The 25,150-nt window shown below is 44.7% G+C and overlaps 4 protein-coding genes across 10 annotated transcripts in view; 2 read left to right on the forward strand and 2 right to left on the reverse strand.

Annotated features, from left to right (window-relative positions):
* tmem131 (transmembrane protein 131) overlaps positions 1-9,630 on the forward strand; it is a 32,864-nt gene extending 23,234 nt beyond the window's left edge. Inside the window, exons 29-41 of one of the 2 annotated variants that reach the window (XM_069150837.1) lie at positions 1,982-2,167; positions 2,584-2,739; positions 5,019-5,458; positions 5,545-5,729; positions 5,822-5,952; positions 6,035-6,153; positions 6,236-6,388; positions 6,473-6,623; positions 7,872-7,987; positions 8,080-8,161; positions 8,246-8,349; positions 8,464-8,615; positions 8,708-9,630. In XM_069150837.1, the coding sequence (XP_069006938.1) occupies positions 1,982-2,167; positions 2,584-2,739; positions 5,019-5,458; positions 5,545-5,729; positions 5,822-5,952; positions 6,035-6,153; positions 6,236-6,388; positions 6,473-6,623; positions 7,872-7,987; positions 8,080-8,161; positions 8,246-8,349; positions 8,464-8,615; positions 8,708-8,974 (2,242 nt within the window). In that variant the 3' untranslated portion in view covers positions 8,975-9,630. Of the gene's footprint in view, positions 1-1,981; positions 2,168-2,583; positions 2,740-5,018; positions 5,459-5,544; positions 5,730-5,821; positions 5,953-6,034; positions 6,154-6,235; positions 6,389-6,472; positions 6,624-7,871; positions 7,988-8,079; positions 8,162-8,245; positions 8,616-8,707 lie in introns of both variants that reach the window. The other variant, XM_069150836.1, reaches the window with a different exon arrangement.
* Positions 9,631-10,690: 1,060 nt separating this feature from the next.
* Positions 10,691-14,117, reverse strand: LOC138198993 (inosine-uridine preferring nucleoside hydrolase). Of its 2 annotated transcripts, none has more exons than XM_069150844.1 (6): positions 14,045-14,117; positions 12,862-13,050; positions 12,045-12,227; positions 11,853-11,964; positions 11,622-11,758; positions 10,691-11,541 (listed from the first exon to the last, which is right to left on the reverse strand). In XM_069150844.1, the coding sequence occupies exons 2-6, from the start codon at positions 13,042-13,044 to the stop codon at positions 11,176-11,178; spliced, it is 981 nt and encodes a 326-aa protein (XP_069006945.1). In that variant the 5' UTR covers positions 13,045-13,050; positions 14,045-14,117; the 3' UTR covers positions 10,691-11,175. The 2 variants fall into 2 exon arrangements, with proteins under 2 accessions (XP_069006945.1, XP_069006944.1); XM_069150843.1 differs by lacking the exon at positions 14,045-14,117 and adding an exon at positions 13,776-13,833.
* Positions 14,118-14,145: 28 nt separating this feature from the next.
* On the forward strand, positions 14,146-20,904 carry LOC138198992 (basic immunoglobulin-like variable motif-containing protein). Of its 4 annotated transcripts, none has more exons than XM_069150840.1 (10): positions 14,146-14,223; positions 14,535-15,091; positions 15,191-15,320; positions 16,534-16,629; positions 17,065-17,169; positions 17,250-17,344; positions 17,415-17,547; positions 17,894-17,977; positions 18,055-18,151; positions 18,236-20,904. In XM_069150840.1, exons 2-10 carry the CDS (start codon positions 14,605-14,607, stop codon positions 18,536-18,538), a joined length of 1,530 nt encoding a protein of 509 aa, XP_069006941.1. In that variant the 5' UTR covers positions 14,146-14,223; positions 14,535-14,604; the 3' UTR covers positions 18,539-20,904. The 4 variants fall into 4 exon arrangements, with proteins under 4 accessions (XP_069006941.1, XP_069006939.1, XP_069006940.1 ...); XM_069150838.1 differs by having other exon boundaries at positions 14,181-14,270; XM_069150839.1 differs by having other exon boundaries at positions 14,208-14,286.
* On the reverse strand, positions 20,829-24,875 carry LOC138198994 (uncharacterized). 2 transcript variants are annotated; one of them, XM_069150845.1, is made up of 8 exons: positions 24,617-24,875; positions 23,861-23,928; positions 23,384-23,541; positions 23,173-23,276; positions 22,812-22,973; positions 22,512-22,717; positions 21,127-21,206; positions 20,829-21,048 (listed from the first exon to the last, which is right to left on the reverse strand). In XM_069150845.1, exons 1-8 carry the CDS (start codon positions 24,719-24,721, stop codon positions 20,954-20,956), a joined length of 978 nt encoding a protein of 325 aa, XP_069006946.1. In that variant the 5' UTR covers positions 24,722-24,875; the 3' UTR covers positions 20,829-20,953. The 2 variants fall into 2 exon arrangements, with proteins under 2 accessions (XP_069006946.1, XP_069006947.1); XM_069150846.1 differs by lacking the exon at positions 23,861-23,928.
* Between the last annotated feature and the right edge of the window lie 275 nt (positions 24,876-25,150).

Raw genomic sequence — 25,150 nt, forward strand, 5'->3', positions numbered from 1 at the left:
CTGTACACAAATTAAAAGAGAAAATGACTCTAGGTCATATTCAGGTCAGTAGAGTGAGATGTAACTCAGAAGTCATCGGTGGTATTTGGATGTCATCACCATCCTCTCTTCAGTGTAGTAAATCAACTGCATTGAGGTGGCTGTGTAGGTGAACGCAGCTTATTCTTCCCCTTCCAAGTATTATGACACATTTAGTCATCAAGAGTGTCATTTGAAATAAAGTCCTGAAAGAGCCACTGTGTTCATGTCTGCCACTAATTATAAGCTATTAAACTACCGTAATCTCCCCACAGATCAGTTATAATAGAGATGCTGCCTAAATGCACTAAGTTTGTTTCATAACGTTAATATGGAGCATAATGTTGTCGAAGCCCTTCATGCCCGTTCTGCACCCTGCAGGTGTTTCCACTTATTTGTCTCTCAAAGCTCATTTCAGAACTGTTTGGGTGTAAACAAACCGCTTTCCTGCACCTGTTCGGGCAGAGAAATACTCACCTTTGTCATTCATATTGCTACAGAAAGTTAAGCAGCCTAAGGTAATAAAAGCTGATGTGTCACATCACCGTGTGAAGAAAGAAAGAAGAAAAGGAATAAATTGTTGTGCATGCTGCATTAATGAACAGCAAAAATATAAAGTATATACATTACATCATATAGATAAATCTGTAGTATTTGTGTTAAAATTGTATTCTACTTTGATGAAACTGCCTTTGCAGCTATTCTGCATATAGTCTGTTGACATGTTTGTAGTTGTTTTCACCAAGTAAGAGATATTGGCCAATGTATGAGACATAAAGCCACTCAACACCACTGATTGTATGTCTGATGTTGATGAGCTTATCTGTTGTAAACGAGCAAATGTTGGCAGCTCAGTCTTCATCCGAGAAGTTGGACTTAACGGTCACTCCAAATTTCACTTCCCTTTTTCTTCTGCGTAAAACAGGGTGAGACACATTCACTTCCAGTTGCACCTTGTTCACTCTACGATCAGTTTCAAAAACATCAAGCAACAGCGCTGTACAATGCCCAGCCAGTTCCAGACAGGGGGGGGCGGGGCCTATTGCTTATTCAGGAAGTATGGTTTATATATAGGTGCACAGTGCTGGTGATGGGGGTTGATGGCAGTAAATTACTTGACAAAACGTCACATCATTTACAACTTAGTAGGCTACTGGTGTTAGCACGCTAGCCCTGCCAACAACGTTCCCAGGCCGTTTCCTGTCCCGCCCGCTCCTGAACACGTGACCTAAATGTTCATTTAATGATGCAAAACTGAATACAAAGTCCAGTGATCAATAAACAGTCAATCTTTTCTCCTTTTTTTTTCTCAAACATTTCACGGTTCAAAACTTGTAAAAAGCAACTCGACTGTTCCTCCTGATTTCACTGGAGGTCAGATCAGGAGACATTTTGACAAGTGCAATACATTTTGTGAATGGCGTCTGGCTGGTTCTTTTTAAGAGCTCCAGCCAACCGTACCAGTAGCGACGCCATGCTGCTGACACATCTCAATGGAATGCAACAATTCATAATATTTGTCCTCCTCTGTTAATATTTACAGTTTCCTGCTTTCACACGTTCACGTTTGTGATAATGACCGACACCTGTTGTTTGAGTGGTTACAGTATTGAGTTTTACCATTGATGCTGATGTAAACTTCAGTTTGTGACTGAACTAACAAAGGCTGCATTAGAACATGAATGCAGCCTTGCTGCCTTTGTAACAGCGTTCAGTCAGTCATTGTTTTCGTCCCAGACAAAAGGCTTGAAATCGACCACACCCTGTCCCTCCTTAAAATGAATCCTATACCGTATATCCTGATGTATCTCAACAGCTCATAGACTCCTGAGTCACAGCGATGCCTCCCAGCTCTTTCAGTCAGCCCCTGCTTCCTGTAATCCAACGCCACACTAATAGATCACAGGTTGGCCACAGCTACAGATATTTAAGGTTTTTGTCCTCGTTTGTTCTTCGCCTTCAGGTTTACACCCGACTTCACCTCATCTCGAGTGATCCGGGAGCTGAAACTGGTGACGTGTGGGGGCTCCGAGTTTGTGTTTGTCCTGAACGCATCCTTGCCCTACCACATGCTAGCTGCCTGTGCAGAGACCCTTCCCAGACCGAGCTGGGAGCTGGAACTCTACATCATAGTGTCTCTCATTATGAGGTGAGTGTCGCTTCGCACCATCCCTGACTCAGACTTACACCTGGCTCATCCAACAATTGGAAAAGAGGTGGTACGTGGGTGGATATATGATTCATATTATTATTAAATTAACTTTAGAGACCAAAAAAACGTTTCTTGCACCGGACTGTAAACATGTTTATTTAGTTCTGTTGTAAAGTTTTCCATTTTAACATGGACGTCTATTGAGATTCACTCTTTTTTAGTGCCAGCCTTAAGTGGCCATGTAAGGAGCTGCGGTTTTTGCCACTTCGGCGTTGGCTTCATTTTTCAGCCCCAGAAGTTGCTGCTTCCTTCACACAGAGTGGCACCGAGACGCACCAAACTCACTCCAACTGTTTCTCTTCAACCCGACAAACAGTTCATATTTCTTTGTTGTTGTTTTTTTGTCTTCGCAGTTCCATGTTTCTGTTGGTGATCGCCACGGCCTACCTGGAGGCTCAGAGCATATGGGAGCCCTTCAAGAGACGAGTGTCTGTGGAGTCCAACTCCAACATGGAGACCGGGAGACCTTTCAATCTCAGGGACATTGTGCAAATTCACAGTGATTCAAAGTAAGTGAAACATGGAAAAGGGGGCGAGGCTGATCAAACCATGCACAGCGGTATAGAAATGTGTGGGCATTATGAATTTTGATGATGGATTTTTGAAGTGAAAAGCAATAAGAAAAACTGCTGCTTGCGAACACGTGTTAAAAAAATTAGCGGTTAAATGTTGATGCACAGAACGTTTTTACACAAAAAACATTTTTAAAACCTAAGCGGTAATCGTGGCATGTGCAAAGGTTTGGAAACTCTTTCAGAGCTTGCAAATGTTGTTTCTATCCAGCTAAAAGCCGTTTGATTCTTGAGTTATGGATTTTCAGCCACTCTTTCCTGCAGATCACACAACATGAGGAAGCTCTCACAGGTTTTCAGTGATCAGGGGGCTCCAAAAACTTCGGCTTGTGTTTCCTAGTATTAGTCCACGGTGGATTTTGAGGTCTGCTTTGGATCATTTCCAGACTCTTTGTAGTTTTCTCCATTGATTCCATGACATTTACATCCAGATTTTGCTGATATTTAGTAGAAACCGTTCTTTTCTCTCCACGTTGTGTTTCATGTGCCGCCGGCTGAAACACAACCCCAAAACAGAATATTTTCACCTTCATGCTGAGCAGCTGGCGAGGTGGTCTTTTTATCAGATGCTGCTCCTTTTATCTCCAAACACACACCAGTAGAGTGTTTAGGTGTTTGAAATTGAGATCAAAACTCGGTAATAAAACAAAAGTAGAGGCTCGCTTTTATTTCATGCTATTTCCATGCAAATTATGTATCGACATCAAAGTGTTTTGATCTCAAATTCCAATGCGTGAAGTAACAACACCATCAGTTTCACTCTGCTGCTTGTTTAGATTTAGACTGTTCTGGACTTTTGGTGCTCAGAAAGTTCAACTTGAGGCGGCAGGTTCTCTGATGACTCTTTCACGTTGACCCTGTTTGTGCATCAGCTCTGCACAGCAGAACGGTGCACCACCATCTTGTGTTAGATACAAAGATAAGTGGGGTTTGCTCAGAGGAACCCGGTGTGTCACCACAAACTTTGAAGCGTCAGAGGATTTATCAGCCATCCTAACGACAACTCTGGATCTGCCTCCAAACAAGTCAGTTAAGAATTTTTGAAGAATGCTTCAGGGATTATATGCATGTTTTTTCACTTCAAAAAGTGATCAAAATGTGTACGTGTTGATATAATCCAGAGAAAGATATTCCCACCTATATATGAACAAAGTATTGTGAATCTTGGAGCTCCACATCATCATGTAGTTTAACACTGAAATAGCTTCAATTTGTGTTGTTGAAATGACCCTTTTAATAACGTTCCATCACTCCGATTGATTAGTTTGGTTTAAAGGGCTCGGCAGCTGTTGGGTTGTGGTTAAATGTCTGTGACTAACGGCTGCCTGCCGTCTTTATCGTGTCTGTAACTGTAACCACTCGTTGAACCTTATTGCTGACCGGTCAGACTGTTGCCATATTTACTCTCCGGCAGACTGAGGGAGAGAGAGCAAAGCAAAAGTTTATAGTAACACTTTTTATCAGACAGATTTCAATTTGCATTCTGGCTTATATTGAGAGGAATTTCACAATGAAATGAAAAAGTGTTTTTCCTTTAGCTGTCTTCAGGCCTTCAGCCAACTGTTTTTATATCAAATCAGTCTGTCAGTCACTTTCTTGATTAACTGATAAATAATTTGGTCTAGAAAACAAAACGACAGCGAGAAGAGTCCGAGAAGAGGTCTTCCAATATCAGACTATCTGAAAACCCAAAGATATTCACTTTACTGTCAATTAAGACAACAAAAAGAAGCAAATCCTAAAACTGAAAATCAGGATCCATCAAATCTTTATAATTATTTATTATTATTAATTAAATTATTTATAGTTATGCTTAAAAATAACTTCAGCGTTTAATAATTATCTCAATACTTTTTAAAAAAATTTTTTTAATCACTCACTTAATTGTGTCAGCCCTGAGTCGAAAGGGTTTGTGTGTGGAATATTGAAATACAACTTCACAACAAGATATGAGACCGTGTAAAGCAACAATAATCAACTTGTTTTGTTGCTTTCCTCCTGTGGAGTCCACCGTGCGTCAGTCTGATCAGTCCAATGTGACAAGAAACATATTTCGGTCAAAAATGAAAGAGATTGTCACTGACAAAATGCTACAAAGGAGCTGAGCAGTTTTCTTTACAGCGATATCAGCTAATAAAGTAACGAAAGAGTCCAAAGGAAGCTGGTTTAAGTGGCAGAAAAGGTGTAACTGACGAGATGTCTCTGTCATCGCGCAGGTTGAACGACTACAGCGACTCCTCCCAGAGCTCCAGAGGACTGTACGCGTCCAGCAACGGAGCCGCGCGGGTCGGAGGCCGACAGGGAAACAGCCGTAGTTTATCAGACTCAGACAACCAAGATAAGAGGTCCAGGATCGGCTTCAGCCGCCCATCTATGCAAGCTACTTCCTCCCAGCTGACCAAAGGAAGTTCGACCTCAGGCCAAGACGGCCTCCCCGCTGCCTGCCAGCTGACCAACCGGAAAAATCGGAGCACCAAACAGCTGGACCTCCAGAGTCCAAGTTTAGCCGGGTCATCGTTGCCTTCCAGAGGCCTCTGCCCTGAGGACCCAGACTACGCCAACCTGATAGGAGCCATGGACAACGACCTGGACCGTCCAGACTCACTCGGTGCCGAAGCCCTACAGGAGCAGAGCGCTCAGTCCGTACAAAGCAAAGGTACCCACTTCTGTTTAAATCAGAGGACGGTAGAAAGACTCGGTGGTCCTTTACAGGTGTTGACTGTGTGATAATACTGTTTGCAGTGTTGGAATCCAAAGGGAAGCTGCGTGGTAAAACAAAAGCCCAGAGGAAGAAGGAGGACAAAGACAAAAAATCACCAGTAAAGACTCAGGGAGACGAGCTCAAAGATAACCTGGCCGACAACGACGACAGCTCCTCCACCACCACAGAGACCTCCAATCCAGACGTGGAGACGAGCATGAAAGAGGTACAAAGCTGATGTGCAGCTCACCTCATCCTCTGCTGTTTATCAGCCATCTTTTCATTCTATCTACTAAAAATATTCCTCAATTCTTCCAGGAACCAGTAAAAAAGAAAGGAAGGACAGTTACTGCCGTGAAGGTGAAAGAAGAAACTTCAAGTTTCCTCATCAAACCCAAAACCAAGAAACAAGGAGCCATAAAGAAAGAGAGTCCTGCAGAAAAATCCAGGTTTGAACTTTAAACTGAAAGTAACAACTCTAATTTAGTCTGTTTTTCTCTTCACTTGTTGACAAATGTTTATTGCTCTCAGTTCTCTGGAGCTGCCATATGTAACACCACTGGAGAACAAACAACGGAAGAGCTTCACATCCAAAGCTCTGCACCCGCTCACCAACATCCCAAAGACGAGGCCGCCGCAGAAACAGAGATGTGAGTTTCTTCACTTGAATGTCGGCGTGTTGCGATTCGCATCAACACCGGATGTGTTGGTGACGTGCTTGTTTCTCAACAGTAGATGGGAAGATGGAGGACGGGCGGCCCTCCCTGTTGGCCAAGCTGTTGTCCGGCAGCTCCGTGCCAGAGCTGGGCCACAGCAGCAGCTCTGAGGGCGAGAAGGAGTTCGCCGCTCCGGAGTGGGACGTCCCTCTTTCCAAAAACAGCATCCGTAAGCCTCAAACCTGAAACCGTCAATTTCACCGTTTGATTTCAACCAGCGATTTGACGAGAGCTGCTTTTCTCCTGCATGCAGAAGCAGATAGTCTCCAGCAGATCTCCCTCCAGACAATAAACGCAGATCCTTTCCTGAAGAGATCCGTCACAGCCGGGGCCTGCTCCCCTCCACCGACCTCCCCCAGCTTACTGTCCCGAGGCACATACAGCAGCGTGCTCAACAGTAACAGGTATCCACTCGTTCAAAGGAAGAAACCCAGACTTCACCCTCTCAGTTTAAAACATGATACACGTCTATTTGCACTGTTAGGCACCGAGCTGGAGGTTTTTTTTTAACAATAATAATAAGTATCAGAAGTTCATGCCCTATAAAAGAACTACTCTTTTACTACCATTATAACTTGGTGTATAGTAGCAGGGTTCTTGGTGGAGAAGGGGTGGTGGTGGTCGTCGTGTAGCACGTGTGATCTTGTGGCTTTGAGCAAAGTTAATGCTGCCAAAGTTTGGAGTCACAGGTCATACTAGTTTAGATATAAAACATGCAGAGCTGGGGTGGTGGTGTGAGTATCGAGGGGAGTAGTTCTGGGACGCCAGGATTTCTGTGGATTCCCTCAGGAGGTGCCGACTTGATGACCAAAGTGAGATCCTGCACACTCTCACCGTGTTGCTCAGGCTTTGCATGAGCACAGTATTAGCCTCTCATCCTGTGGATCCATGAGGTGTTTTGTTGGGTGAAGGCAGGTGGGAATATTGAGTCACTGTTATTCTGCATTAATATGAAACTTTGTGTGTTCGTTAAAACAAACAAAACTGAACTGACTGAACAAAACTAGTCCAACAAACTGAACACAAAACAGGACAATTAGTCTTTCAGTTTAAATATTTCACCAAAAAACAAAATTGCTCCTGAAGAAATGAACCAAATCTCTAAACAAGAAAGCCCATATGTGTCATGATGTGGCAGCACGGTAGTCTGTTTGGCCACTTCCTGCTTTTAGCAGCTCCGGTTCAGGGGAAATATCGAGTACCCTGTTTATTAAAGTAGTTTTAGATTTGATTTCCTATGAACAAAAAAAACTTGACGACTGCCGATGATCTTCGTGGTCTTCGCAGATGTCATCGTGGACGCTGCCTTACGCCGGTTCACTGGTCACAGAACATTTTCAGTAGTCGCCGGTGATGTTTGGTGACTTGTGGTGTTCCTCAAGGCTCCGTCCTGGGCCCCCTGCTGTTCTCTGGACTTGCTTCTAGTCGGTCACAATTACCTGTAAACACCGTCAGCACCGTTGTCATGTGGAAGATGATTTGCTGAACATTTAGTCGTGTGAAAACGAGTGAAGAAAGTTACCTGCCATTTGTTGCCCAGTCGTGCTTCTTCTTAACTGAAGAGCCCAAACATGAAAGTTTACTGTTGGCTGCTGGCTTATTTATCTTCATTTTGCCAAAGTCAAGCGTGCACATAAACTGTATGTTTACAGTGAGGTGAACCAGAAGAAGGCCCCAGGGAACAAACTGTCTGCAGCCACTCCTCTCCCAGGCAAGAACGGGAACCCCACCTTTGCTGCTGTAGCAGCTGGTTATGACAAAAGCCCAGGTGATTATCTAACAACGAAGTAATGACTGACACCAAACATCGTTCTCTGGGTGGTTTGTTTACAAGAGGACGCTCTCTTCTGTTCCCGTCAGGCGGTTCCGGGCCAGGAAAAACTGACGGCCAAGGAAAGATTCTGCCGCACATGACATCAGTGGAGAGCGACAGCTCGGACAGGTAACGGGAGAAAAAGACCACACGGACATCCGGACGGGACATAAAGACACCAAACCTCACTGAATGTTCGTTTTCTTCTTCCAGCTCTGGATTATGGAGCCCGATCGACACAGCCAGCAGCCCTCACTACCACTCTGCCAACTCCTTCTCTGCTTTCGGGCCCAACAATTCCTTCAACCTGTCGGGAGGTAACCGACGTGGTTCACCAGCTGGTTACGAGCGATCAGAAGAATGCGGAGTGACCGGTCCGACAGTTTACCGTTCACCACCTTACAACTCAAGTATGTCTGTGTTTGTTTTAGTTTTCAGCGGAATGAACATCCCGAAGTCGTCTGAGCCTCAGCAGATCTGGCCCGAGTTCACCACGGTTCCCTCCTCCATCTGGGACATCCCGAGCAGTGACCCTCTGCACTCCTGGCCCAGCAGCTCCAGCTCGCCCACCGCCCCGACTGCAGTAAGACCCGCTGCCTGCTGTCGACGGAGCTCTCGGATCCTCCTGCTCGTCATGACACGCTACTCTTTTTGTTGTCGTTTTTCTTTTCTTAGTCACTCCTGGGAAACGCCCGCAACCCGTGGTCTGCAACCACACCCTTCGGCAGCTCCATCTGGTCAACGAGCGCAGATTCAGCCCTGCACCCTTTCTCTCCGACAACTAACTCGACGGCTCTGCCCGATCTGGTCAACAGTCCCGCCCCGTCGCCGCCGGCCCCCACCGAGATGAGTCGCACCTACAACCCGTGGAGCATGTGGCGCCCCACCCTGAGCAGGCGCAGCTCCGAGCCGTGGCCCAGCTCCTCCGACAACGGCAACTAAACGGCGTCGGGAGAAGGAGAGCTCTGTTCGTCCAATCAAGTTCTTTTCCAATCAGAGAACCCGTTCTGGTACCGGGACTGTTGGCTCGCCCGGCGCTGCAGGTTACCGACCCTGCATTTAGTTCTCTGCAGCTTTTTATTCATGGGGGCAGAAATGCTAACTTTTATTTGGATTTGTTTTAACAAGCGCCCCCTAAATCCAACATGTTGATAGCATGGTTTATGCTGATGCCAGTGCAGACAGTTTACTGTTCTAGAAATGCTGCGTTCCCGCTCACAGTTTGGCACATGGTGCAGAATCTCTAAAGTTCAGTATTATTGTTGGAGCAGACATTGTATTTGAAGCCATGTGTCTTGTTTTTAATATCATCTTGGTTCTGATTGGTTGATATTCAAAGTCGTTTTAAACATTTACATTGGAATCTTTGCACTCGGCTTTTATTTGGGATCTTTCATCGTCTGAAATGGATTTCTTTTTTTTAAAAACACCAAACAGCCCAAAAAGCTTCGAGAACGTTCATGTTTCTGCCCCACAAACATCAAAGCCTTCAGTGAGAGTAAATTGGTCAAGTGATCAAAGATTATTTAAGTTTGAGGTTTGTATTGTACATCACCTCAATTTGTCAGCAAATTTAAATAAAGGATTTCAGCAGAATATTTTTTGAGTTGTGGGATTTTATTCCAGGGCAAAAAAAAATTATATTCATTTATTTATTTTTTTTATCAATTCAAATACGTTCTTTTTGTTTAGCACCTTTCATACAGTCATACATCTCAAAGTGCTTCACAGAGAACTCTTCACTCTCGATCTGCCTCGTTGTGCTTTGGACACAACTGGTCCGGTTTCCACTGTTTTGGTGAGAAACCTTGAGTATCGTCAGGTCAGTACTTTACATGTGATATCTGACCTGGAAATAGTGCAGAATCTTAAACATGAATTTTTCTTTTGCCTGGTGGATCCTCTTCATTTGGCCGGCTGTTTATTATTGATTTTGGGGTCACACAGACCTTCAATGCAGCCTCTGACAAATGGGTTGTGATAAATGCGCACGCTGCGTCTGCAGACAGATACAGAGTGCAGTTACTCTCTGATCCCTTTCATCAGTGACACTGACTTCATGAAGTATTTGAGTCTTCCAGCAGCTAACAGACATTTAACCTCAATGCTTTTCTCCCACCGTACTGATAAGATGCACTTTTTAGCCTCTCTTCAATCATTTGGAAGAACAGAATAGTGATTTCTGTCCCCAGGATCTTCTGGTCCGCCAGAGCTGATTTTCAAACACAATTTGATGTAAGTGACAGAAATATTTCAGTCTTCTGTCCTCTCAGGAGGTTTATTGGGAGTTTTAGATCAGCAGCAGCGATGAGAACCGATTGTTGTCCTGCTCTCGAGCTGCGATTGGACGGTTGATTGTTCTTCCTCTCGTCATAGATGAAGCCTTTCTTTTTCTAAACAACATACCTCCCTCTTCTTCTTCATGAAAACGACTGACTGCTTTTAGCAGGTTGCTGCTGCTCTCTGCTGGATGACGACACAACACACCTCCGTCTCTTCACCTGTTCGCCGTGTTGTACTTTGACTTGAGAGTGGCATAAAACTCACAATGCAAAACAATGGAGGCTATTCAGAGGAGGAAATAACCTTTTTACACGTGTTCTTCATTCATTCATGACACCAGAAACAAACATACAGGAACTGTATTCACCAAGCTGATACTGTAGTTCCATTTATTGCTTGCAGCCGTTTTATTTTAAGGGATTTAAATCTTGTCAACCACGTTTCGCTGACGGTGCAAATTTAATACACAAAAGTGCCTCTTTGGTCTTTTTGAAATAATCCACTTTATTTCCTTCAAGAAATGGATGCAGCTCAGTAATCTTCAGTATATGATGATTCAGACATTAGAAAAGTGAGCTCTCTAGTCACTAGCATTGCCAGCAACTGTTGGCTCGTCATTATGCGACCTGTTTTACAAAACCTTCAGTAAGTTATGATATTTAATTTTGATCTCGACAGTGTCAGATGTGAGGTGTTGTTCTCATCAGTCCCACGAAGAACAGATGTTTCACGACGAGGTGTGGACGTTCAGTCATAACGTTGAAGTACTCGGACGTCAACATGAATCGAACATAAACGTGTTCTGTTGAGTTTACAGGTGTTGAAGCAGGAGTTCACGTTGAACTCCAGAACGCACTTCGTTACTTGTTCCGGGGTTGTCTGAGCGACTCCATCAGCAGCCGGCCGAACTTGGTGACGTCACATTTCGTCAGAACGAACACGCTGTGGCTCTTCTTCAGCACGCTCGCGCGATCCAGAACCATCATGCCGCGAGCGATGGAGCCCCGCAGCTCCACGCGGACCGGACACTCGATGCTCTCCGTCACCACGCTGCCGTCCACGCAGGCCGCCATGGCGTAGGCGTCGTAGGAGACGAAGCCAGGTTCAAAGTACACGTCTCTCTTGTTCAGCATGGCCTCCTTGGAGTAGGCCCAGCACTCGGAGGTTATCGTCTTCATGAGGCGAGCGGCGGGAGCGTCCTGACCCAGCAGCTCCTCGAAGAACTCCTGAAACCAGCGGTGTCACATTGAAGCGGGACGCTCGTCGTGCATCCTCATGAAGTCCTCCACGTGTGTGTGCATCTTACCCACGTCAGTGAATTCCTGCACGCGTATTCCCACGACGCGATGTAGGTGGTGCAGAGGAACTCTTCCAGAACAACGTAGGCCGACTCTGGATCTGTTGCGAAGTTAAACTCTGCACACAGAGTCACGTTTCCTTTTCCTGCAAAGACAGCCGCCTGTTATTCAAAGCTTCGCCTCTCGGATTTAAAAAAACAAAACAAACACTTTTTAATCAGTTGTCGGTGTTACTGTACCTTCCATGTTGCCGCCCATTATGTACAGATCTCTGAGCTTTTGGGGAAAACTCGGATCCAGTCTGACGGCCAGAGCCAGGTTAGTGAGCGGGCCGAGGGCCACCAGGGAGACCTGTGGAAAGCAGGTTTTAGGCTCAATCCCGATGGGAAATGGGCCACGCGTTACAGACAGACGCCGGGGAGGCCCCTCACCTCACTCTGGTTCTCAGACACCAGTCTGATCATCGCATTGACTGCGTGCTCTCTCTGGATTTTCTCCTCCCACTGTGGATCTTTGTCCTGGAAGACGTCCCCGAGTCCATCGCTTCCGAAGTGGTCACTGACCACGTTGTCAGCTCCGACCAGCGGACCTGCAGCACCTCGAAACACGGGAATCTGCCCGGGAATAGTTCTGCTGTTCACCACAGATTTTGTTGACAGACATGCGGTAAAGTGAAAGACACGTATTACAGGAGCTCTGCTTGCACGGCACTGAAGTAGAAACCCTGCTGGTCGTGTTTCCTTTTTAAATGTTTGGTGTAAATAATCACGTGACCGCAGCTGTTCACCGACGTGAGGAGGAAGTCATCGCAGATCCACAACGAGATTAGTTACAAACAGAAAAGATCGTTGATAGAAATCCCGATCAAAGTGCCCGGTACTGATGTATTGCTTTTACCCACAATGCAACAGTGCCGTTCAGAGACCGTCTGACTCTGCCTTTCATCTTCAGTGTGGCCCTGTGGCATTGTGGGTAAGTCATCTGACATCACAGGGTGGTGTTATAGTTGGATTTCTCATTTGCTCAATAAAAACTTTTTAACAAAGTGCAGATTTTTTTAACTTTTGTCATTACCACTTTATATTATGATTATTTTTTTTTAAGTTTCATGTTTGTTTATTTATTGTGTTGTTTTTTTCTCCCTTCATTCTCTTTCTGTGTTGAAAAGTCGACCTCTTGTCCAGCCGCCTTTATAACCGACTGCTGTGAGTTCGTGCCTCTGCTCGTGTGCGGCGTCGGTGAACGTACCGCCTCGCGCTCACAGACGGAGAGAACCCTCAGAACGTTCTGACACACGTTCTCCACCGCCGCGTTCCCGAACACGCAGGTGATGCCCAGGATCTCCACGTCGGGCGCCGCCAAGGCCATCATGATGGCCTGGGCGTCGTCGATGCCGCAGTCGGTGTCGATGACCACCAGCTTCTTGCCCATGGTCTTCTGTAGAATTCAGATTCTGTTTTTAAATCACTGTCAAATAATTCATTAAGTCTCACAAAGGTTTTTCTTTCCCCAAAAACAATGAACTCCAGACTTCTTGACTAATATATAACCTTCCTGTAACATCACCCGGATAATATTATGCAGATCTCCCTTTTTTTTGCCACTAAAACACCTCCGACCCATCGAGACACGGACTCTACGGGACCACTGGAGGTGAACGGTGGCACCAGGCGGCAAGACGTCAGCAGCAGATCCTTTTAGTCCCTGAAGATGTCAGGTGCCTCCGTGGAAAGGTTTCCCAGCAGAACATTACTCGGAGCATCTTTCTGCCTCCACCGGCTCGATTTCTTCTCGTAGCGCATCCTGCTGCCGTCTGGGCCTCCAGGTGATTGACAGACACATATGATGTCAAAGGAAACGTGATCCGTGAGACCGGGCCGCCGTGGTCCACTTCTGACTCTCGCATGTCCACTGCAGGCTCTTTCAGCGGTGGACAGGAGACAGGAGACAGCGTGGACAGCTTTTGGTGACTCTTCTGTGACATCATCTCCGTGACCCCGTGACCCCGTGACCAGGAGCTGCTCCTCAACACAACCTTCAGCATTCAGTCAAAGATTAAAGCAGCAGACTCACTCTGACCTGCAAACTCTCGTTGGTGGGTAGTTTTTAATTTACATTATAAATCATAAAAAGTCGAGCTGACAGTGAACAGGAGCACTCACCTCTCTGCTGGGACGTTTCTACTCTCTCTGGTCAAACTGTTGGATCATTTCCGGGTTTGTTGTCACGCGCCAAGCCACAGATACGTAAACTTTTACTACATTTCCCACAGAGCAATATAATACACGTTTCGATCATTAAAATAATATTCTTATTTGAAATAATCGCCCACGTGGGATGTTTATGTTACTAACGGGGTGTAATTATAGTTGTGTTTGATTTGGTTTCCACCCCCCCCTGTTTCTACTTAGAATGGTACAGTCCAGCAAACCTGCACAGGAAGAGGATAACGGGTCAGGAGGACGTTACGTCTCGTGATTGTTTCCGTCCAATGTCCACATCCCCGAGGCCGATGAGCGCCCGGCTCCGGTTGTGCGTGACGAGCTCGACGGTGTCCCCGCTCCCCGCTCCGGGCGGTCCTCAGACGGAGCTCATGGGCCGACGACAGAAGTAACGGGCGCGTCCGAACCGGAGCTGCGTTCACGTGGACTTCACAGGTGAACCGTTTCACAGGTGAACCGTTTCACGTCGACCTGACTGTCGACACGACGACGAGGCTCCACGGGGGGTTTTTGTTCCAAATATAAAGTTGACCAATCAGATCGCCGGGTCGGAACTACTTGTTGTGTGATGGTGTTTGTGGGCTGCTGTCGTAGGAGGTGTCTTCTGTCACTCAGGGTCATCACGAGGGGTCTCTGCTCCTCCATCTCCTCTTCATGTCTCTGAGGTGGTTCTTAAAAATCACGTCCTCTCATCCACAGAAAAGACAGCCGCCTCCTCTTCATCATCATCATCATCATCATCATCATCACCACATCCGTCCCGTGATCGATGCCGAACACGTCACAAGGTCAAGGAGCAAACCCGTCCGGGCCAGCGGAGCCGGCGAGGCCGCAGAGGCCGGCCGATGGGGGGGCGGCGCACGGCCTGCTCGGCTCCATCGCCCGGGACGCCGTAAGAGCGAGGCGGGCTTCCAGCGCCGAGCTGCACCTGCCCTGGACCTGCCCGGTCACGCACTCCCGGGAGAAGTTCTACACGGTCTGCCCCGACTACGCCCTTATCAACCAGGCTGCGTCCGTGTACTGTCCCCCGAACTCGGCCAGGGACGTGGTCCCGAGCGAGCGGGACGACGGGCCCCTGTATGTGAAGCCCGAACCCTCGGGGGCCTTCTGCGCCGGTGAAACCGGAGATGCCCGTGTGGGATCAGACGGGGGCTGTGACATGGAGGAAGTGCCCTCCGGCCACGCCGAGCCGATACTGGCCTGGGAGATCGACACAACAGACTTCAATGCTATTTTTACCAGAAAAATAAGAACGAGTAAGAAACCGCTTTAAGCCTTTGATCGTTCACCTGCTCTGTAACTGTGGAATAATTTAAATCCTGTTGTAGCCTCCGCTGACTAATGCTGTGTTTCAGGCAATGGGAAGAAATGCAGCACCAAGAAGATGAAATCATCAGATCGACCCGGCCGGAATCTGCAAGACGTCCCTTCTCATGCCTCGCTGGAGGACATCAAACAGAGAAAAGTGCTCGACCTCAGGAGATGGTAACGTTATATTTAGTGCTTCAGCTGTTTTAAAGAGGAGCACAGTGAAGTGAGCTGCCGTTCAGACTGTGATCGACCTCATCAGGGCGGAAACGGGCTTTTAAATCCCCCCGAGGTCCTCCCCCTGAAGCAGTTTATTATAAGGTCTCCCTCTCTGGCGGACTGATTAACACACTCTGCTCCTTCTGCCGTCTGGAGACCATCAGCACACAGACGGGACATTTATAAAGACGGGATAAACATACAAATTCTAATATTGTAAAGGCATAAAAAAACCACAACATTTTAAATGTTTTATTTGCATTCTTCAGAACCAGAAGATGTTTTCTCAATAGTTTTATATCTATTTTTGTATCTTCTCTGGAGCTCTACCAAGACCAGACAGTTGAGTGTCTGTGTCTTTAAAGGTGCATTGATATCAGTGACCCTCTCTTCTGATTGGCTGACTCTTCTGTGACACGCCTGGGCCGACCTCAGGTCTCCGTGATGGAGTGATCGGTCTGTGTTTACTTCCACATAAAAGGCGCTGACACTGACAGTATTTATGAAGCACCTAGACCTGCTTTAAGATCAAAAATGTTATTGAAATATGAATTCATACAATATGGGACCTTTAAATCTATAAACAAATAGATAAACATACAAATTTGAATGCAATTCTCTTCTTGAGCGTGAGCTCCCGGCAGCTTTAAAAAAGAAACAAAAAAAAAATCAGGATTCCACATGAATCATTTCAAAAGTTGATTTTCAAGTCTGATTGAAAGTAAACAGAAATTAGCAGCCTGTAAAAGCTATTTTGCGAACTGCATGAGGAATCTTAGTCGTTGCCGACCTAATCACCCTCCACATTCATCTTTTATGCCGGCTCAGGTTTGTTGCCCTGATATCTGCTGTTTTATGCAACTCTTTAGTTCCTGAATCTCTACAACAGAAGTGCAGAGTTAGCATTAAAGCAAAGCAACATTACTGCAAAATACACCATCTTAAATTCAACCAGAATAATCCTTTCTTTTAAAAACTGGATAGTCTTAGAAAAGTAAATTTGATAAAAAAGACCTGGTGAGGTTGAAACTGGTCAGCAGAGTAACTGTGTCCGACTCATAAAAGGCTTTTAAAAGAAGTCCTCTCCTTGCTCGGCTTAACAGTTGTCTTTTCTGTGATCCAGTCATTTATTCTCTGGATTTGTACATTACTTGGATGCTTTTTCTTCCAGGTACTGCATCAGTCGGCCCCAGTACAAGACTTCCTGTGGAATCTCCTCATTGGTTTCCTGCTGGAACTTCTTATACAGCACTGTGGGTGCAGGCAGGTGAGCAGCACGTCCTGTCCTCTGTCCGGTTTTATGGAAAAAAATGTAGCTCCTGAGACGCCAAGATGATCTCTACCAGTGTAATATTTTGTTTTGGTTAATCGGAAGTTGTTTTTATTACATTTTATTGAAAGAGAAATACAACAACAAAGAATTACAAACAATCACAAACACAAAAAGAGACAAATCAAAAAGTGAAACTAAATAAAGAACAAAAACGTCCGATAACCAAACAGATCTTGACATAAGAAAGGCAGTTATTGGTTACAATCTCAAGCTGGGCCACAATTACAGATATGATGTACTATGTACTATGATGATCATCAATATCTTGCCTGGTTTAGGTTGCTACCCATTAAATCTGTCCCGTTGTTCTTTAACGACCTCCCCGGCATGCGGTCGTTCCCTAATGAGTGTATGTGTTTGTATTGCTAGTCTTCCACCCATCTCTCAGGAGGAGGCTCTGCATATTCTGGGCTTCCAGCCGCCTTTTGAAGAAATCAAGTTCGGTCCCTTCACTGGCAACGCCACGCTGATGCGGTACGAACATCTGCTGCTTCAGCTCTTTTACAACGTCAGGAAACGTACGCAGGTCTGTAACCAGTGCATCTCTCTCACAGGTGGTTCAGACAAATCAACGACACCTTCAGAGTGCGAGGCTGCTCCTATATTCTGTACAAACCACACGGGAAACACAAGACGGCCGGAGAAACAGGTGAGTGCCTCAAACTGAGCTCTCATGAAGAGAAAGAACAACAGTGATTAGCTCTTCCTCCTGTTTTCAGCTGAAGGAGCGCTGATGAAGCTGACAGAGGGGCTGAAGGACGATTCCATGGCCTACATCTACCACTGTCAGAACCACTACTTCTGCCCAGTGGGCTTTGAAGCCACGCCCCTCAGAGCAGCAAAGGCTTACAGGTCAGTCACAGCACTGGATGTAGAGAAGTTGTTTAGTCTTTGAAATGTTAGAAATGAAAGACAAAATACTTACCCAGCTTGTCAGAGTCAAATATGATGTTTGCTCCTCTTGTTTTGTTCAGTAACTTTCTAAACAGTAAAACCTTTCAGTTTAAAACCATGTAAATGGAGAAAAGCAGGAACTCATTACATTGAAGTGAATGTTTGCCAGTTTTTTTTTTTTTTTTTTTTTTTTTTTTTTTACTATATTTGCTTGAAAACTTTTGACATATTTAATTAGTTGATCATTTCTGATCTTGTCTCAGGATTTCACAAACTGATTAGTATGATTGTCTTTCACGTGAAGGGGTCCTCTTCCCACAAATGAAATGGAGTACTGGATCTTAATCGGTGAACCGAGTAGGAAACATCCAGCTATTCACTGTAAAAAGTAAGTCGCTGTTCAGTTTTTGCGGCATGTCATCCTTCAGTGCTTTTGAGCTGCTGAACAGGAACTTGTCTCTGCAGATGGCTCGACATTGTGACCGACCTCAACACACAAAACCCAGAGTACCTGGACATCCGCCACACAGAGAGAGGCATTCAGCGCCGCAAAACCAAAAAGGTTCCCGTCCTCGCGTCTGACATTTGAAACGTTGTTTTTTATAAACCAAACTTTATAAACTAAAAGATGTTTCCTGGTTCGCAGGTCGGCGGCAACCTTCACTGCATCATGGCCTTCCAGAGGGTGAACTGGCAGAAGCTCGGCCCCTGGGCACTCAACCTGGAGAACCTGCGGCACGACTTCCACCACTCCAGCACGGAGCACGCCCACGGCAGCGTCGCGGAGGACGCCGAGGAGAGGACGACGTCCAAGCGGCTGGCCCACCTGGAACGCTCACACAGCATGGGGAGTCAGAAAGACAGCAGCTGGAAGCGCCAGTCCAACACCGCAGAGTACCGACAGAGGAGCGCCGCAGACTGCGACCTCAAAGAGGACGTCACAGACTGAGAAGGTTCGTGGGGACAACGTATAACACACTACAGTACAGAAGGGATGCATCTTAGAGGAAAAAGTCTGGAGGTTTTCTGCAGTTTAAAGTAAACGAATGCCATAAACAGTTTCTTTAAACCTGTAAAAACAGGTCCAAATACATGCTTTAATTTTTGTAAAAGACTAAATCATCTCCTAAAACGGTTTGGAAGCGTAGTTATAGCAAATGTTTCTGTAGGAGCATTTGTTCGGGACTACTTTCAGCTGCGGATGAGCACAGATTTGGTGCTGAGAGCATTGATACCAACAGGCTGATTGTTGAGGATTCAGTCAAAGCTTTTAGACATCAATGGAGCTCTATGGCACAGATGAATAAGATATATCAGGCTTTTGATACACATACAGTCGTCGTTGTTGTTTGGTTGTTTCATTGTTGACAGTCACAAAATAATATGAATATTTCAGACTGTCACATGTTGATTCAGCTCATTTTTGAGTCCATTATAGAGCTTTGAAGCAAATATTATCTCAAGTGTTTCTCAGTTAGTGTTGTTGACGGTTCCTTGTTGACCTCATAAGACCTTAGAAGAAGCCGTTTCTTTCCCCGACTCTTCTGTCCGTTAGCAGCATCTGCAAACAATACACCAACAACTGCTTTAAATCATTACCAAGGCAGCTATGTAAGTGAGCCACATTCAGTTACTGTGCTGTGTAGCAGTGTGTGCAGCTTTAAAGGACAGATGCATAATTTTTCCAGTCAACATTGCAAAAGGTTCACAAAACTTGAAGGTAGACGTTCTCATTGCGGATCACCAGCTTGATTTCTTGTTGGATATCTTCTTCTGCTAAAATTCTTAACAAAGCCTGGACTTTTTCATCGGTCCGTCTGTAACAGAATTCCTTCTGCACCTCCATATTGTTGTGTCGAAGCACAAAAAACAAATATGACATAAACTTGTTGCAGGTTTTTTGATGGTTGTAAAGTGCCAGAGGACTTCAATCAAAAACATTCAAGTTCTGAAAGGAAATGAAAGTTTCTGTTGTTTTGGAAAATACTTTTATCCTGACCAGCGACTTTTTTGGAGATATAACAATCGCTATGGAAGATGTACTTTGGTTTTTCTAATTGAAATGCTGTTAGAGGAGCCGAGTTCCTCAAAAGGTTCTTTTGTTTGCTGTAATTGTTCCTCCTTTTCCCTCTGGATCCAAATAAAAGTGTCCCCTCATCAGTTTCAGTGTAAGAAATGGGAGACAAAATCCTAAATCCTCATTCTGTGTAAAAAATACATTCCAAAGTTTGTCTGAAGCTGATATGAAGTTTGAGTAGTTTGAATCAAGAGGACATATTCCAAAGTTTCAGACTTTTTTTTAGGACAAACTTCTCTCTTTTTGCAGCTGAGAAAGTAAAAGTTGTCTTCAGGGGAAATTTGTTCTAAAACGACTGCAGCTTTGAAAACCATCCTCTTGATTCATCTCACTGCAGTCTCATGTTGGCTTTGATTAAAACTGTGGAATGCAGTTTTTCACCTGCGGAGGATTGTGGATTTTGTTCCACATCACTTACACTATTACAGCAAGCAAAACCATTTTCACATGTACACCTGACAATAGTTTTATCTGTTGGGAACTGTATTTTTAACATGGGAGCACACTGCTGTCACTACTGTCTAAAACATCAGTTGCAAAGTATGTCATCTCAAACATGAACGCTCTTAGCTTTAAAAACTGAATTGAAACATGAGACTCATTAGAAGTGTTTCTATTATTCTGTCCACCCCTGTATGTAAACCCAAAGAGGAAAATGAGGTGTTCGCACTTGTTCCAGCCACACACACAATTATTTTAATTCCAGTTCTGTCACATCATTTCACTGAGTGCTAATACACAAACACACACACACACACACACACACACGAACACGAACACACACTCGCTATAAATCCAGTTCAGAGACGCCGTCCGTCCGTCCGTCCCTCACTGCACAGGTGCAGTACGTGGGCTTGCTTTGCGCCTGGCGTTCAGTGGTTCGTTCAGTGGAAATGCCGTCCAGTCGTGTTGTGAAAGCAGCTGACGTTTTGTGTTTTGTGAAACCTCCAGTAAAACTGTAGATGATCTTTTTTTTTTTTTTTTTTTCTTTCATACATATGGGAGCTCTAAAGTGAAGTCAAACATTCAACCACAAGAAGTGAAGACCGCATGGTTTGTTTTCATGTTTCTGTACAGACAAGCTCTTCTCAACACTTTTATTTGCACCTTTGTTGAGCCGTTTGTCTTTGACCCATCCTAGATGTAATTGTACTCTCAAGAGTTTGATGTAGTGGTTTATTTATTTATTGCTTTTACAATAAAATACAATTTTTTTTATTTTTTTTTTATATAAACTCCTCCATCTTGTTTCCCTGGTCTTATACAGCGCTGTTCCACAGTCTTGTTTTAAGACGGTTCTGCCGAGGCTGCAGGCGTGCAGTCTCCTTTTAACTCTCGTCTCAGCTGTGCGATGAGAGCCGGACCGATACGGCAGCATCCACCTAGAGGACAGAGAGATGCTCCTCAGAAGAGATACAGAAAACACAGGAGAAAAGAGGCAGCAGGCGGCCGTACTGTACCTATCAGAGCAGCACCCTGCTTCAGCCACGTGTGACTGAGTTCAGGTATCGTTGCCGATAATTTCTCTGATGTTTTCCACCTTTCGATGAAAAGGGGAAATGAGAGAAGAAAAAGTAGCAACACCGTATTGTAAAAATATTCCATTAAAAGGAAAAAAGCACAAAAGTATCTGCTAGAGAAATGTACTAAAAGCTAAAAAAAACCCAACGTATTATGCAGAATGGCTCCTATCAGAGTCCATTATTATTCATCCAGTATGGTATTGTGTCGTATTGTGAATGTAGTTTGGAGAGGTGGCGGCCATTGAGCGGCCCACCAGATCTGATGGAGAGAAATGATCCTTTCTTAGTTCATCAAACTCACCCTCCATCCACACACATGCATACAATGTATTTAAAGTTAGTCTATAGACACTGAAATCAATGTAATGGATGAATTTACTGTTTAATGTATTTAAACATCTGATTTTTGTCAGTTTAACGACACCAAATCACACTAACTTCATTTGAGACTCGATCGGAGATGGCAGGTACCTGGACACTCCTAAGCTAGCTACTATTAGCAGAAGTTTTCTTCTCATTTACAATCAAATCCAGCTTCTGTCCAAATTATTGCTTGGAACAATAAACTAATATAATAAGATGTTGGTTTATGAAAATGGATTTTTTTTTTTTTTTTTCAATAACAGGTAACAACCAGGGTAAAATCTAAATTGTAAATTTGACTGTAGCTTTGATTGGATATGGCCTTCTTTAGCTTTCTAGTTTTTTTTTGTTTTTTTTACCGAGACAAATATATTTACCTCGTGATTTACCTATGATTTTTTTTAAATGTATTTATTTTGTATTGACATTGTGTAGACACCAGTCGAGCACAGCCAGACCAACGTGCTGCGCCAGCGCTGAATGGTCATATCAACCTATTAAAGGGATAAAAACATTGTATTTGTTTATATCAATGCTACGTCCAGGACGCAGCGTTGGTAACGTCGGGGAGGAACTTGTGGAACATTTACGTGAGGGGGAGGTGAGCCCTGACACTAAAATGGCTGAATGGCCTCAAAAGACTGAAAAAAACAAGGAGGCAATCTTTGTTGCAGGATCCAAATCTTTGTCAAAACTTGTTGTTTTCAGTGTGAAGGCTGCTCATCTGATGTTATTGTTTCTCGTTGGGATGGAGATTTTGAAAAAGAAAGCAGAACAAGAGGAGTGTTTTGCAAGATGTAGTCGGCCAATGGCAGGTTTACACCAACTTTAAACATCCGGTGAGTCAGACTATATAACGCCAAACAAACATCCTTCTGTGCAGTCATGTGTTCAAAGAAAGGCCGACACAAAATATCTCTCGATGAAAACACAGTTGGTTGCCTTGGCTACAGACTCACCCCCGCTCAGGGTTCCAGTCCTCTCCACTGTTGGGGTACACCACCCAGCTCATGTCTGGGCTCTGCAGTGACGCTGCAGAGTCCAGCAGCGGCTCCACCACATCTGGAGGACAGCAGTTCACTCCCACGGCGAGCAGCTGAGTGGACCGTCTGGCGACCTGCACCGCCTCGGTGAACAGGCTGCCGTCTGATATGCACTTCCCATCCTGATGGTGTTATTTCTCAAAACGTGAGTGATTCTCTTTGTAAAGGCAGAGAAACGGACTGACACTAGACGTGCTGTTTACCCGTAGTGATTACCTTACAGGAGAAGGACAGCCAGGCTGTGGTGTCTGGGAACTCTCTCAGCAGCTCCACCACAGCCTCCGCCTCTTTGATGCTTGGGATTGTCTCAAAAGCAATGAGATCAGCTCCTGCTGCTGCCAAGCAGTCGATCTGCGGACGATGCCAAACTTTGAGCTCCTTGGAGAGATAAAAGAAACGGACTGCTGGTTATCATTTAGTTCCACTGTAAATGAACCTACTGCGTCATTCTCTGCTGACATTACAGACAAGGTTAGATATAATAAACAAGTCAAAACACAAGTCACACCTTCACTCCGTGTAACCGTGTTATAGTATGTATAGATATTGAACCAGCGAGCAGCTGAGAGACGCTCACTTCAACACTCATCTCCGCTGCATAAGCCCCAGTGTACTCCGAGCCGTCGCGCAGAAAGGCCCCGTATGGTCCGACAGAGCCTGCCACCAGGGGACGTTGGTGTCCTTGAAAGAGTCATAAACAAAACACAACGAAATCCGTCACAGTTTACAGAAACACAGCTCAGCTCGGCTTCAGAAAAAAAAAATCAAAACGGCACATAGTTTTGTACCCGAGTCAAATCTCGTCACCGTCTCTTTGGCCAGATGGACTCCAGACATCAGCAGCTCTCTGGCGCGTTCAGCGCTCACGTCCAGGTGTCTGATGAATCCTGGGATACTTGCCTGGTACGTGACTGTTGCAATGATATCAGCACCGCTGAGGAGAAACCTGTAAAGATACAGCACCACCATGTTGTGAAGTAAAACACTTGTTTCTACTGGTTTTTTTTTTTTTTTTAATATTTCTGTGCATTGAGGCTCAGCTGTTCAATCGATCAATTATCAATCTATCTAATCACAATATCCCAGAGCATCATGAGATGATGTCATTACATGACCAACAGTCCAAAACACCTAATTTACTGCCCTTTATTGAGAAGTTGAAACCAGAAATAGCTTGAAAAAGCACGTTTATGAAACATTACAGTTAATCAACCTCCTGCTGACCAAGTCATTTTTCTGAGTAATCTATGCAGGTCTCAACCTACCTGGAATGAGCATCTCTTATGGCCTGGGGGTTAGTATGCAAAAGCCTGGCACTCCACAAAGGATCTCCCTATAGGTAACACACACACACACACACACACACACACACACACACACACACACACACACACACACTTCAGTCTAGCTTTTAACATTGGATGTGTTTGACAAGATATTTTGTATTCAAACAACCTTTGTGTTCATGTTTATTTGCACTGTTTAGGACATGTCCCTACAGATTATATACAGCAGGGGGGGGGGGGGTGCCCAGGGTCCAATCATCCCATAATCTGTGGACACTACCTAATTATATTCACTGCACTTAAGTACAGTACTGAGCTACTTGCACTTAACTTGATAATGTCCAATTATAGAACTGTAGTTACTTTTGTTGTTACTTTTTAAATGAGGATTTAAAAAAAAAAAAAAAAAAAAATCTACAATAAGATCAACATAAACAACAATAAGCTTAACAAACACACTCAAATAAAGTTGTGCTTATTCAAGACGCTCAACTGTAAAGGAAGTTAAATTTAGATCAAGTCTCCAGGTTCAGCTTGGGTATAAAGTGCGTGATGATCGACCTTTGTATCAGAGATATAAAATAAACAGCCGGTTGTAAACAGCTGTGAAAGTGGAGTCTAGTTGCTGTGAAAGGACAATTTCACTGAGAAACCAGAACTGACTGGTAGAAGAGACCTTATCAGTATTAGTTCTACATCCTTTGATTATTGTGGGTTTTTTTGTAGATTTTTCACCTGCAATTTGGCTCCTTGTGCCTCCAGCTCTGTCGCCAGTCCTCCATCCAGGATCAACGGCCCATTGTCATGTACGAACTGTCTGAGACGAGCAGAGGAGCCCATGAAGAAGCCTTGTTATTTAAGACTTACTGACGCCGCTGTTCATAATAACCGTATTTCAGTCGGGGAGATAGACGATGAACGCAGACTTGATTTAAAATACTGTAACCTGCAAACGTAACGACGTCAAATACTTCATGTCACTTTTTATTTTTATTTTTTTAGAATGTTCTTGTTCCGGGTTACGGGAAAGTCAAAAGATGCATTCAAGACCGTTCGAAAATCTGACAACTCGGCTGATTTGGAGCTCCGCAGTAGCACCGGGCCACCACAAGATGGCGAATCAGATCCAGAGGAGTGTTGCGCAATAACGTGGACCAACTCACGACTCAGTCAGTTATTGTGATTTTCTTCAGTTACATGTTGAATCATTATTTGAACAAAGCGAACAACACACCGGGGTAAAGGGTTTTTCAGATATACCGTCCCGGT

Source organism: Embiotoca jacksoni, unplaced genomic scaffold (assembly GCF_022577435.1).
Source record: "Embiotoca jacksoni isolate LCO1_2020_lvr unplaced genomic scaffold, fEmbJac1.0.p SCAF_16, whole genome shotgun sequence".
Classification (NCBI taxonomy): domain Eukaryota; kingdom Metazoa; phylum Chordata; class Actinopteri; family Embiotocidae; genus Embiotoca; species Embiotoca jacksoni.